The 13,374-nt window shown below is 32.9% G+C and overlaps 1 protein-coding gene across 2 annotated transcripts in view; it reads left to right on the forward strand.

Moving 5' to 3' along the window:
• Nucleotides 1-13,374, forward strand: part of AGBL4 (ATP/GTP binding protein like 4) — a 1,282,996-nt gene that overhangs the window by 240,572 nt on the left and 1,029,050 nt on the right. Inside the window, exon 3 of one of the 2 annotated variants that reach the window (XM_012811470.2) lies at nucleotides 6,353-6,513. In XM_012811470.2, the coding sequence (XP_012666924.1) occupies nucleotides 6,353-6,513 (161 nt within the window). The remainder of the gene's footprint in view (nucleotides 1-6,352; nucleotides 6,514-13,374) is intronic. The other variant, XM_023519146.1, reaches the window with a different exon arrangement.

Genomic DNA, 13,374 nt, shown 5'->3' on the forward strand with positions numbered 1-13,374 from the left:
GATTTGTTTGATGTGTTGCTGGATTCTGTTGGTTAGGATCTTGTTGAATATTTTTGCATCAATATTCATTAGTGATATTGGTCTATAATTTTCTTTTTTTGTTGTGTCTTTTCTTGGTTTGGGAATCAAGATGATATTTGCTTCATAGAATGTGTTGGGTAGTATTCCTTCTTTTTCAATATCTTGGAAAAGTTTGAGTAATATAGGTACTAGTTTCTCTTTAAAGGTTTGGTAGATTTCTGACGTGAAGCTATCTGGTCCCGGGCTTTTCTTTTTAGGGATATTTTGTATGGCTGATGCTATTTCAGAGCTTGATATACATCTGTTCAACATTTCCACTTCATTCTGGCTAAGTTTTGGGAGATGGCATGCTTCTAAGTATTGGTTGATTTCCTTCAGATTTTCCTATTTCTGGGAGTAAAGTTTCTTGTAATATTCATTAAGGATTTTTTTAAATTTCTAAAGGTTCTGTTGTTTATATTCCTATATTTTAAGATTTATTTTGTGACCTAGTATATGTTCCTTCCTGGAGTATTTTTTTTGTGCTGAAGAAAATTTGTGTTCTGTTGCTGTTGGATGTAACATTCTGTATATGTCTGTTAGGTCAATTTAGTCTATATTATCATTCACAATTGCTAGTTTCACATTGATTTTATGTCTTAATGTGCTATTCTTTATTGAGAGTGGGGTATGGAAGTCTCTTATTCTTATTGTATTGATGTCTATTTTTCCTTCAGATTTGTCCATATTTGTTTTATATGTTTAAATGTTGTGATTGTACTTGTGATTGTTATATAATCATGTTACATAATCATGGTTTGGTTTTGTGTCAAGTTTTTACTTGAAGTCTTTTCTGATATAAGTGTAGACACCTTTGCTCTCTGTTTGTTGCTGATAGCATGAAATGTCCATCACTGCACTTTCAACCTATTGTGTTCTTAAATCTGAAGTGAGTTTCTTGTAGACAGCATACAGTTTGGTTTTGATTTTATTCATTCAGTGACTCCACATTATGAGTTTGTTTAATTTCATTTTTTAAAAATATTGTGGTAAAATATACATATATAAAATTAGCATCTTAACTAATTTAAGCAGTATTAGATGCATTTATTTTGTACAACACTCACCACTATCCATCTCCATAACTCTTTTCGTTTTGTAGAACTGAAAGGGTATTCCCATTAAATTATAACTCCCCATTGCCCCTTCTTCTCATGCCCTGGAAACCATGGTTCAACTTTCTGTCTATATTATTAAGATACCTCTTAAGTACTTCATTTAAGTGGAATCATATAGTTATTTTGTATTTTGGTGAATGGCTTATTTTAGTTAGCATGAGGTTCTCAAGAATCAGCCATAATGTAGCATATGTCAAAATGTACATGCCACATTATGCTTACCTATTCATCTGTCCACAGACACTTCAGTTGCTTCCATGTTTTGAATTTTGAATAGTGCTGCTAAGAATGTGGCTGTAGAAATATCTCTTCTTTCATTTCTCTTGGGGTATGTGTACAGAGTGCGATTGCTGGTATATATGGTAATATATTTTTTGAGGAACAACTTTTCCATTTGAGCTCTACCATTTTATATTCCCACCAGTAGTAGTCAAGTGTTCCTATTTCTCCATATCCTTGACCACATTCATTATTTTCTGTTTTTTTTTTTCTTTGAAACTAGATATCTTAACTGGTGCCTTCTTATTTAATTTTAAAGTGATTACTGATAGGTAAGAACTTACTGTTTCCATTTTCTTAATTATTTTCTGTCTCTTTTGTACTTCTTTTGCTCCTCTCTTAATATCTTGCTATCTTCCTTTGTGATTTGATGTTTGTTGTTGTATGGATATGCTTTGATTCTTGTCTTTGTTATGTTTTTTGTGTTTCTACTGAAGGTTTTTTCTTTGTGGTTGTCTTTAGACTTATGTCTTATAGTTGTAATAGTCTATTCTTTTTCTTTTGATAGAGAATCTCTGTTGCTCAGACTAAAGTGTGGTGGCACCATCATAGTTTTCTTCAGTCTCCATGTCCTGGGCTCAACTGATCCTTATGCCTCAGCTTTTAGAGTAGCTGGGACTACAGTCATACACCACCATTCCACGGATTTTTTTTTTTTTTTATTTTTTGTAGAGAGAAGGTCTTGGTATGTTTCTAGGCTGCCTGGTCTTGAAGTCCTGGGCTCAACTTGGCTTCCCACTGTGCTCAGATTAGAGGTACCAGCCACCATGCCCAGCCAAAAGAGTTTTTTTAAACTAATAACATCTTAATTTGAATTCCGTGCAAAAGTGCACCAACCCACACACAACACTTTATGTTTTTGGTTTAGATTTTACTTTTTAAATATTATTTATCTATTAAAACGTTTTCATGGTTATAGTTATTATTTTTGCCTTTTCCCCCAGAGTTAGAAATTATTAATGTGCCACCATTTCATTATGGTATTATTCTGGATTTGTCTATATTTTTTTATCAATGAGATTTATTTTTTAATATGCCTTTGTGTTTCTATTTAGTATCATTTTGTTTTGACTTAAAGAACTCCCTTTAGCACCTTTTATAAAGCAGTGTTAGTGGTAATAAACTCTCTTACTTTGTGTTTGTCTGAGAAAGTCTTTATCCTCTATTTTTAAAGCAATTTGAAAGTTGTCTTATTCTTGCTTGATAGTTTTCTTTAATCAGCACTTTGGATATATCAACCTATTTTCTCCTCATCTGTAAGGTTTCTGTGAGAAATATGATAATCTCATGACAGTTTCTTTGTATGTGCCTAGTTGCTTTTCTCTTGTTACTTTCCAACTTCTCTCTTCATGTTTGAATTTTCACAATTTAATTATAATGTTTCTCAATGTAGACTAGTTTAGTTTCCAGCTCCTTTGAGCTTTATGAATCTGGATATGAAGTTTTCAGCCATTATTTCTTAAATAATCTTTTAATAAATTTCCTACACTTAGATTTCTGTTCTTCTGGGAGTCATATTTGCATTTATATGAAAATATCCTATAATTCTTGCAAGATTTTTTAATTCACTTTTCTTCTCTGACTGGATGATTTCAAATGACCAAATGACCTATTTTCAAGTTTTCTGATTCTTGCTTGATTGACATTACTATTGAAGCTCTCCTTTGAAATTACAAGTTTGGTCATTGCATTTTTCATTTGTTAGAATTTATCTTGGATTCTTTTTTAAAAAATAAATCATTTCCATGTCTTTGTTTAACTTCTAATTTTGTTCATGTATTGTTTTCCAGATATCCTTTAGTTGTCAATTTTTGGTTTCTTGTTACTCATGGACCTTCTTTAAAATCATTATTTTGAATTCTTTAGCAATTTGTGTATTTCCTTATCTTTAAGGTTCGTTACTGATGTTTTACTTTTTTCTTTGGTGGTATTATGCTATTTGGTTATCCAATTAGTCTTTGTATCTGCATTTGAAGAAACACTCACCTCTCCCAGTCTTTACAGACTGGCTGCGGCAAGGAAAGCCCTTCAATTGTCAGCTCACCCAGTATCTCTGGGTTTATGGATGAGCCTGATTTGGGGGACTATGGGTAGGCAGACTCAGTGCTGCCATCTTCAGGTAGATGAGTCTTGTGCCAGAGTTTGCAGATGGGAAGTGGATGAGACCACTTCTGCAAGCTGTGGACTAACTATTGAGTTCTGCACCCTTGTTATTCAGAACTCCCATCTTTTTGTTCTCAGTTCTCATCTCTTTATTCTTACTTAGCCCAAGATAATCTAACTGTGGCAATTCTCTTAGTATTCTGGGTGAGATGTGACAGATGTGACTCCCCTGACATGCTGAGGAAGTCACATAATCATTTTCCTCTCATTTCCCTCATGGAAAATCACAAGATGAGGAGATCTTTCTGTATACTGTAGTGCTTCTTAGGGGAAGACTGATGTGGGTAAAGTAAACTTGTTCTTTTTACCATTTTCTGTGTTTATTTTCTAATTTCTGTGCTCTACCAGAGTACTATAACTTCTCTATGGATTACAAAGCTCTCACAAAAGCATTTTCATCCATAGTTGTTAAATCAGTGTTTCTGTGGAGAGTATAAGAGCTAAGATCTTCTTAGCTATCATCTTTCTGATGTCAATATCTTTTAATCCTTGAAATTGATAATATGTGCTTTCTTTCTCTTCTTCTTTTTAAATCTGGGTAAGCTTTACTGGAATTTAATATTAAAAATCTATTTAAAGCAAATAATTTTTCAAGTGAAGGAAGCAGAAAGCCTTCACAATGGGAGAAGAAATTTGCAGGTTATGTTTCTGACAAGGGTCTGATAACTAGAATCCACATAGAACTCAAAGTAATCAATAAGAAAAGAAACAAATAACCCCACTTCCTTGTGGGTAAGAGACTTGAACAAAAGCTTCTGTGAAGAAGATAAGCACATGGCCTACAGACACATGAAAAAATTCTCATCATCTTTAATCATCAGAGAAATGCAAGTCAAAACTACTTTAAGTAATCATCTAATTCCAGTAAGAGTAGCCCACATCACAAAATCCCAAAACTTCACATGTTGGTGTGGATGTGAAGAGAAGGAACACTTTTACACTGCTGGTGGGAATGCAAACTAATGTCTCCTTTTTGGAAAGAAGTTTGGAGAATGGTCAAGGAACTAAAATTAGACCTGCCATTTGATCCTGCAATTCCTCTACTAGGTATATACCCAGATGATCAAAAATCATTTTACAACAAAGACATTGGCACCAGAATGTTTATTGCAGCCCAATTCATAATTGCCAAGTCATAGAAGCAGCCCATGTGCCGGTCGACCCATGAATGAATTAACAAATTCATGGTCTGTGTATACCATGGAATACTATGCAACTATAAAAAGATGGAGACTTCACATATTTTATGTTTACCTGGATGGAACTGGAACATATTCTTCTTAGTAAAGTATCTCAAGAATGGAAAAAAAAGTATCTGATGTACTCAATATTACTATGAAACCAACATACAATCATCTACACATTCATACACATGATAAGACATAACTATAGTCCATAAAGAAAGAGGGAAAAGGAGAGAGAGGGGAGGAGAGAGGCCATGAGGAGGGAGGGTATTTGGTGGGACCTCACCTAATGTGCATAATACAATGGTACATTTCAAAACTATTTAGAATAGAGTATAAATGTTTTATCACAACAAATAAGCAAGTGAGGTGATGGTTACGTTAATAAGTTCAATGTAAGCATTCCACACTGTTTATCAATTCAGCACATTATACCCTATAAATGCATTAATATACACAGTCATGATTACAGTGGTACATTTCAAAACAACTAAGAGTATATTATTAGTGTCTTACCACATAAAATAAGTGAGGTGACAGTTATGTTAATCAGTTTTATTTAAGCATTTCACATGATGTATTGAATCATCACATTGTACTTCACAAATGTATACAGCTATGATTTAATAAAAATTAAGTTAAAAAAAGAATTTAAAACTTTTGTATGTACAAGCTTAAAGTTGAATTCTTATTGTTCTTTTGGGGGCAGACACACTATAGTTCATTTTGAAGCAAGATATTGCTATGCTTTTTAAGAGCAATACAATACCAACTTCTCATTAAATTGTTTTGTTACTGTCTGTAGTCATCTTGACTCTTCTGTGGCTATTGATTATCTGGTATGGAGTTTGGCAATTCACTAGACACTGATTTTATTTTTCCTTATTCTGCTGTTAATACTTTGTGAAATTCACTACACATTAGAATTAATCAGGGAAAGGAGTCAAAGAATGGAGGTGACATCTGAGTTTATACATTTTTAAAAATATATCTGTTCACTTTGTTGGTAAAGTGGAAATTAAGTTTCATGTTTGTTAATTTGCCATTATTATTCTTATATAGCAACTACTTCTAATTTTTGTTTAAAAACTTACTCCCCATATTCTTTCATATGTTCTGAAAGAAGTTTGGAATATAAAAAGAGTAGTACAAACTGTATAGCCCTGTTATGAGAATGAAATAAGGTCTCATATACCAGAAAGTGTAATAAAAAAACCCATAAGACATAATCATATTCATTTTTCTTATAGGGAAATTGAAGTTTGTGATTCTTCTCTCAGTTTATTGGGGCTTATCACAGGCAAAAGGATCTGGGTCATAAGGGCAAGGTAGAGCAGACTGCACAGCAAACTATCTGAAAAGGCTTCCTTACACTGGGCTGTATTCACAGTTGGTGGCCATTTGGATTGTGATTGCTGATCTACAACATTCAGCTGTACTGAATGTTGACAAATACAGCTATAAGAGCTTGTAATATTTAGATTTGTATTTACTATTGACTTAAATGAACTTCTACTAAATAAGAATTTTCTTCATTTTCATTACTAGGTAACCTTGGCCGGGTGGACCAGGTGTCTGAGTTTGAGTATGATCTGTTCATTAGGCCAGATACCTGTAATCCACGCTTCCGAGTCTGGTTCAACTTTACTGTTGAAAATGTGAAAGAATTACAGGTGAGGGAAATAATGGATGTCTTCAGTGTGGTTTTGGTAAGAACATGCTTTTGGGTTTTTTTGAGAATATCAAAATAATGACTGTATTAGGAATATATTCTTGTATATCTATAGCAATGATATAGTTTATTTCAAGATATAGATAAATAGGTACAGGATGCTGACTTTTATTACCTGATAGTTATTAAATAATACAAAGATGTATCTGAGGAGAAAATGTTCTTTACTGATTGAAGCATTAACATGGCTTCCTTGAGGGACAGGGATACTATGTATATAAGGAAACAGTGGAAGTGACTTGTTTGTATGTTTATTTAGGGTACTGTTCTCCATTATATCTTCTTTTCAAAGAGCTGTGAGAAGTGCTTTTCTTTTCCTGTACAACAGTACATTTACCATGTATATCTTTAACATAACATGTTTCCTACAACTAATCTTATTTAACATTTACTTTGGCATTTGGGAAACTCAGAGCCAATTTTATAGCCCTCTCCAGTGATACTGGAAAACGTTATATTTCTGTGTACTAATTTTTTTTTATAGGTTGAATATCCATTATCCAGTATCCCAAAGTACTAGGATAACAGGTGTGAGCCACTGGCCTGGCCAAGTGCATGTTTTTATAATCTTTTCAAATCTTGTTTTTCATGACAGAATATTGATGAAAATAGAGCTAACTACATATGCTTTGAATAAACATTAATAAAAATCTAATCTCAATAATAAATCAGTAGTTATTCTGTTGTATTGAGACAGCTGATCGTGGAAGACTACACAAACTTTGGAGTGACATTAGAATTCTTTTAAGCAGATAAAAGCATAGCTGTGTAACACCACTCTACCTTCTTACTTCATGTTGTCTTTTTCTAGTATATTTGGGAGAAATTAGGGAGTTTATTTAATGTCTCCTGAGTTAATCTGTCTTACTTTTTTACCTGGTTGCTTGCTTTTCTCCATTTATCGCAGTTGTAACTTGAGTCAAGTGATCAGTGTCTGTAATTTAAATAGTGTCAGTGTCTTTCTTACAATGCTATTTCTGGCATGGTGACTTTGGCAAAAAGATGCAGAAACAACCACTTCACTTCACAATGCCACTAACATGAGACTGGGTATATGTGATGTTTACTGAAGTTTAGGTGCTAATTGGAAGAAATTAAATATAGGTGAGAGCTCTGAACATTGTTAAATATGACTTATCTCAGAATTTTAGGACAGAGGTGGAAAAATAAAGAGTGAAACCCCAAATGGAGAGCCCCTTAAGGACAAAATTTAGTTCCTAGCTTTGTCTCTTGGATTTACTTTCTCTCTAATGACAGAGTTCCTCTTTAAATTTTAAATGGTAGTAATGCTTCTCTCTCTTGACCTTAGGAACATCCTCACTTTACCTACAGGGGTTTACCTGAACCTAAGACTGTCCTTCTTGTTCCACCAAGATGATCAATAGTCCTTAAAATGTAGTTTGCAAAATCTACGTACCGAAATCTAGAGAGTAAAACTAACAGCAAGAGGCTTTAGCCCCATGTACTAGACTGAGTCTCTTGGGACTCCAAATCTGGGACCCCTATGAAGATCTCTCCGCTACTAAGAAGTAAACATATACCTTCTCATTCTATTTTCTGTTCCTGCTCACTTTTGATTGTCACATGCACATACCTCTGAAAAACAAACAATTCTGAACCAGTATGGTTAATTCCTAGGAAGGCAGGGAAACATTTTTTTAAAAGCACTATAATCTGCCACAATTTCTAAATTCATAAACAGGATTATTCTTTTCCTCTTGTTTTCACAGCCTATACACATCCTTGAGCTTGCCTACTGGATCCAGGAACCCACTAACTCCTAGTAAATTAGGCTGATTACTTTTTAAACAATACGTATTATTGTTTGTTCTTTGCTAAATAGAGATGAAGCAAAAGTTCTAAAATTACGGTTTCTTTAACTTTATGCCACATAAAATTCTTGGGCTAGTTTTTCTTTCACTTCATCCTGATAAAGATTAACTTTAGATAGCTTATACAGGTCAGGAGAAGGGGTAGAGGTTAAGATGACTAGAGTTAGAGAAAATGTGTTCCTTCAGTTACTTGAAATAGTCTTTGGACAAAGTTTCTCATACATTTGAAAGTGCTCTCATAGTTTGCTTTTTGTCTTTGTCAGAGTGTTATAACTTTCATATTACAAGTTGAAGCTATATAGCCTTTTTAAAAATCTTTTAATTAAATAAGCAAGTAACATGATATGTCCTGAGGGGTTATTCTAACAAGGGAGTTTTGTCTGTTTTATGAATGCTTAAATATAAAGTTGAAAGAATCAATATTTTCTCTCTTTTGGTTCTGTCTTCATATCCAATGCTATCTTTAGCCTCATTACAATTAGAAAACGTGAACATGTTTATCTGGTTTCCTGCAGCCTGATGCTTTTATCAGCCTCTTACTGTGGGCCAGTGCCTAATCAACTAGTTTTATTATAGTTATGGAAATGTGTCTCAAGAAGGCATAAAGGTCTCCTGGAAAGATATAAGATATATATCTTGTTTACAGGATATTTGTTTTCATGGTTGTCTACATAAAAGAGAATAGTTTTACAGTTAAGTTTGACCACTGAAGTCTGTTTTTATAACATCTCTCCCTATAATCTTTTTCAATCTCTTGAATTTTCATTAAAATGAGACCTACATAAGTGTAATCTAGTCAAGAACATTTAGGTCTTGGTACTAGCAAGCAAAAAAATTATTAGTTATCACTGGCTGTCTCCATTAAATGAATGTTAAAAAATACAGCATCAAATATACTGTATAAACATGTCTAGCTTTTGAGCTATTTTCCTTGATGTTTCTAGGAAGTGATAAAAGCTTAGAACATATGGTTATGTATCCCAGGACTGATATATTAAAAGTAGTTGCTAAACAGTGCATTTGCAAGAGTCACTGAAACCTAAATATCCTGATACCTTATGGAAAAGTAATGTTCTTTCTAAAAAAACTAGTATCAAATATTCTTATGTGAAAACTTTTTATTGATGTAGAGGAGAACACATGCATGATGTGAAAGAAAATCTTCCTACTTAAAAAGTCAGGATAAAATTTCAGCCAATAAAAGAATATAAAATAATATATGGATTATTTTACTTACTGGATTATTTAAACTCAATTTTCTTTTTTAAATATACCTTTTATCTCTTTGCATTTATCTTTCTCATTTTTTCATTATAAAGGTAGTCAATGTTCAATATAGTAAATTTGGGATATATAGACAAGCAAAGAATTCATGTTTTGTATACATGCATACACAAAACCATAATCTTATGTGTTAGAAGCAAATACTATTAATTTTTGACATTTATTTCTAGGCTTATTTATTTTCTATTTGAGTAATCATCAAATTAGTAATATATATAAATTTTTATGTCTTATCAAAGATAATTTTCTATCATTAAAAAGATGATAAATATAGATATATAATAGTTTACTGTTAGACCATTTCAGTACTCTACTAGGGTATAAATATTTTTTCCCGTTATATGTTGTTATAAATAACACTGTAGTGAACATCTTTATGTAAAAAATGTTACCCAAATTTCATTTTGGTGTCTTAGGAAAAACTCCAGTGAGGGAACTAATGGGCAAAGTATATGAACATATTAAAGACCCTTTGTATGTATTTCTAAATTGCTGCCATAAAGTTGATAGAACTTTCTTGTTCTTTCAACAGTGAATGAGATGCATTTCCATGAATTTCCTTGACAGGTTTTATGAATTCAAATATTCACAGATTCATAATAGTTTATGTTTTTTCACTTACTTTGAAACTTCATGTGGCTAAATGGATTGTAATGCAATGTCTCAGACCTTAGTCATAATGACTTACAAGGAAGTCTTATAAATGGTGGGAAAAAATTATTCTTCTAGCTGAGGGAAGTTGCAGTTGTGAACAGCTATACTCTTGACTCATTTGATAAAAAGAAGAGTAGAGAAAAAGTGCAAACACACCTTTTTTGACAGGAGAAATCTCATCACTAGCTTGTGAGCAATGTGAGGAACAGAAATTTTAAAAAGTGGGGAAGAGCATCATCTTCTGACACTGAGGAAAGGCTAAATGGGAAGATGCATTTTATAATGCAAAGTGAAGAAAAAAATCAACAGTAGATTGTATGGTTTGTAACAGAAGAAATGAGAAACATGGAAGGAAAGAAACTATTTTCTACTGTCAGACATGCAAGAAGATCGATGGGCACTTGGGCTTCTTCCATGACCTGGCAATTATGAATTGGGCTGCAATAAACATTCTGATACAAATATCTTTGTTGTAATGTGATTTTTGGTCATCTGGGAATATACCTAATAAAGGAATTGCAGGGTCAAATGGCAGGTCTATTTTTAGTTCTCTATGTGTTCTCTAGATGTCTTTCCAAAAGGAATGTATTAGTTTACATTCCCACCAGCGGTGTAGGAGACTTCCCTTTTCTCCATATCCACGCCAGCATCTCTGGTTTTGGGATTTTGTGATATAGGCTAATCTCACTGGAGTTAGATGATATCTCAAAGTATAAGAGTAGAATGTGAACGTTTTAAAATAATAACTAAGAAAATGACATGAAGGCTATGTTAACCAGTTTGATGGAAGTGTTTCAGATTGTGAGTGAAAACCCCACACTGTACCCCAGAAGTGCATTAATGTACATAGTTACCATTCAATAAAAAAAAAAAAGAAAAGAGAAAAAAAGATATGCAAGAAGAAGCGTGGACTTCATACTTCATCCTGGAGATTGCTTCAAGAAGTAACACACTCAAAACTTTTATAAATGAAAATAAATAAAAACACTTTAATTATTTTATGTAACCTAAAATAGATAATGAAATCATAAATGTGTTCATATTTATGTTTTTCTCTTTATAAAACTGTAGGATAATTATAACCTCTTTCCCACCCAAAATAAATAAGAGTTGGGGAGTATGCAGATGGCAGAAAAATTGAATTAGAAAGAGTTAAAGCTAGTCTTGAATAGGAAAAAAACTCATGTAAGTCAAATAAGTATCATAAACCTTTTTAAGATAACCAGACTTCAATTTAATGGTGAAATAAGTGGTAAAAAAATTAAATCATATAATGGTGCCAGCTTATGTCAAGAAAAACGTATTTTTGTATTTTATTAAGATTGTAAAGTTGGCCTCAAAATGGAGTAGTCATATTACACCATTCATTGTACTTTATTATCAACATTGAATGATATGAATTAGTGACTTATTTGTTTATGAGGAAAATTTTAATATAAGTTTAACATCGAGGAATTCCATGTTGGATTTTTTTACTCTTCGTGTGTGTTTTTAACTTCTGAACAATTAAAAAGGACCCAAATTTAGACTGGAATCTTATTGTGACATAAACTTATAAATATTGCTGTTGCAATATAAATAAAACACAGATGTAGAAAGTAGAAAAGATCTTTATGCAAATGAAACTCTGGGTACTAGAAACAAAACATCTTAGGCTAGATGAATCTTAAAGCTATGGGGTTTTGGCTGATGTACTGCCAAAAGAATGAGAGATTGATATTTAAATTTTATGCAAAGTTTCATGGGCAGTCTAAGTTTTGCTTTGGCAGAACAAAAGCAATAAAATCATGAGGAAAAGGCACTGAAATTTTAAGGGCTTTGATTTGCTGAATGTATGGAAAAAGCTCTGGAGTCTAACCAGATGAATTGTTGGAGCCTCTTATTATGCCCCCTCATGAATTTAGAATGATTCAAACTGCTTGGAGCCTGCCCTATTTTTGTGTTCACCACTGGAATTTTGCTTGCTTTTTTTAGGGTGACAAACTAAATGCTGATGACTCCTCAGTTTCACCATGATCCATCTTTCTAGCTGCCTACCAAACACCTCCACATCAATACTGAACAGAAACTTTTCCTCAAATCTGTGTTCTCTTTTTGCAGTCTTTAATTTACAGTGCCATTCGTTGTGTACTTAATCAAACTAGAAGTTTGAGATTCATTTTTGATGATTCATTTATTAGTCATACTGTTTCCTCTATCTGGAAGGCCTTTTTAGATTTCTTACTTTATCTACCTCACAAATTCTTTTAAGATATGGGTAAGAAAAAAAAAGCTGGGTAAGTTTCTTCACATCTGAGAAGCTTCTCCTTATTTCCATGCTGTACTCTCTAGCATCTGTGGCTGCAGTTAACACAGCCTAGTTACCAGATGATATTATAGTTGATATTATATCCTTTTCTGCCTGGATATTAGCTAGTTTATAGCAGAGACACAGACTTGATGATTTCTTACTTACATTTCTATAAAATGGAGCATTCTGTGAAGACTGCAGGAGTTAGGACTGGAATATAATTAACTCCTATGACTGTTATTATTACATATAAAATTATAATTATCTAGGTCTCCACAATTCATAATATTATTTCTACCTTTACAAAATGGATTTGTTGATACAACAAGTGTGTTTAACCCTTATCTCTGCTGTAAAACACTGGCACTTCCTTCCCTCCAACATCAAGACTCAACTCTTTTTTAGAGTATTTATGTTTTATTCCCATATTGATCTGATTCTCTAGCCAGTGCTTTTTCTTCCTGAATTTGTGCCTGAACACAGAGGCCTGATACAAGTATTTCTGCTTATTTAATCCAAAATGCGTAAGGTATAGACCTTGGAATAGTGATCTATATTTTCATAAATGAGAAGATGAATTTCTAAATTAGCAATAAAGAAGATGGCATATCTTTTTAGAACAAACATCAGTCTAAGACTTGGATAGGTTTTACAACTCAGCATACACACTGTGAAGTGGAAGCCTCCTCCAAGCCCCTGGACTATGTTAGGTATCTTCTCTGTGTTCCTTTAGTCCTCTTTATCTCCCTCAATCACAGTTTTGTTTTTTTTTTTTTTT

This window comes from Otolemur garnettii, unplaced genomic scaffold, assembly GCF_000181295.1.
Source record: "Otolemur garnettii isolate 467f Iridium unplaced genomic scaffold, OtoGar3 scaffold00159, whole genome shotgun sequence".
NCBI classification, from domain to species: Eukaryota; Metazoa; Chordata; class Mammalia; order Primates; family Galagidae; genus Otolemur; species Otolemur garnettii.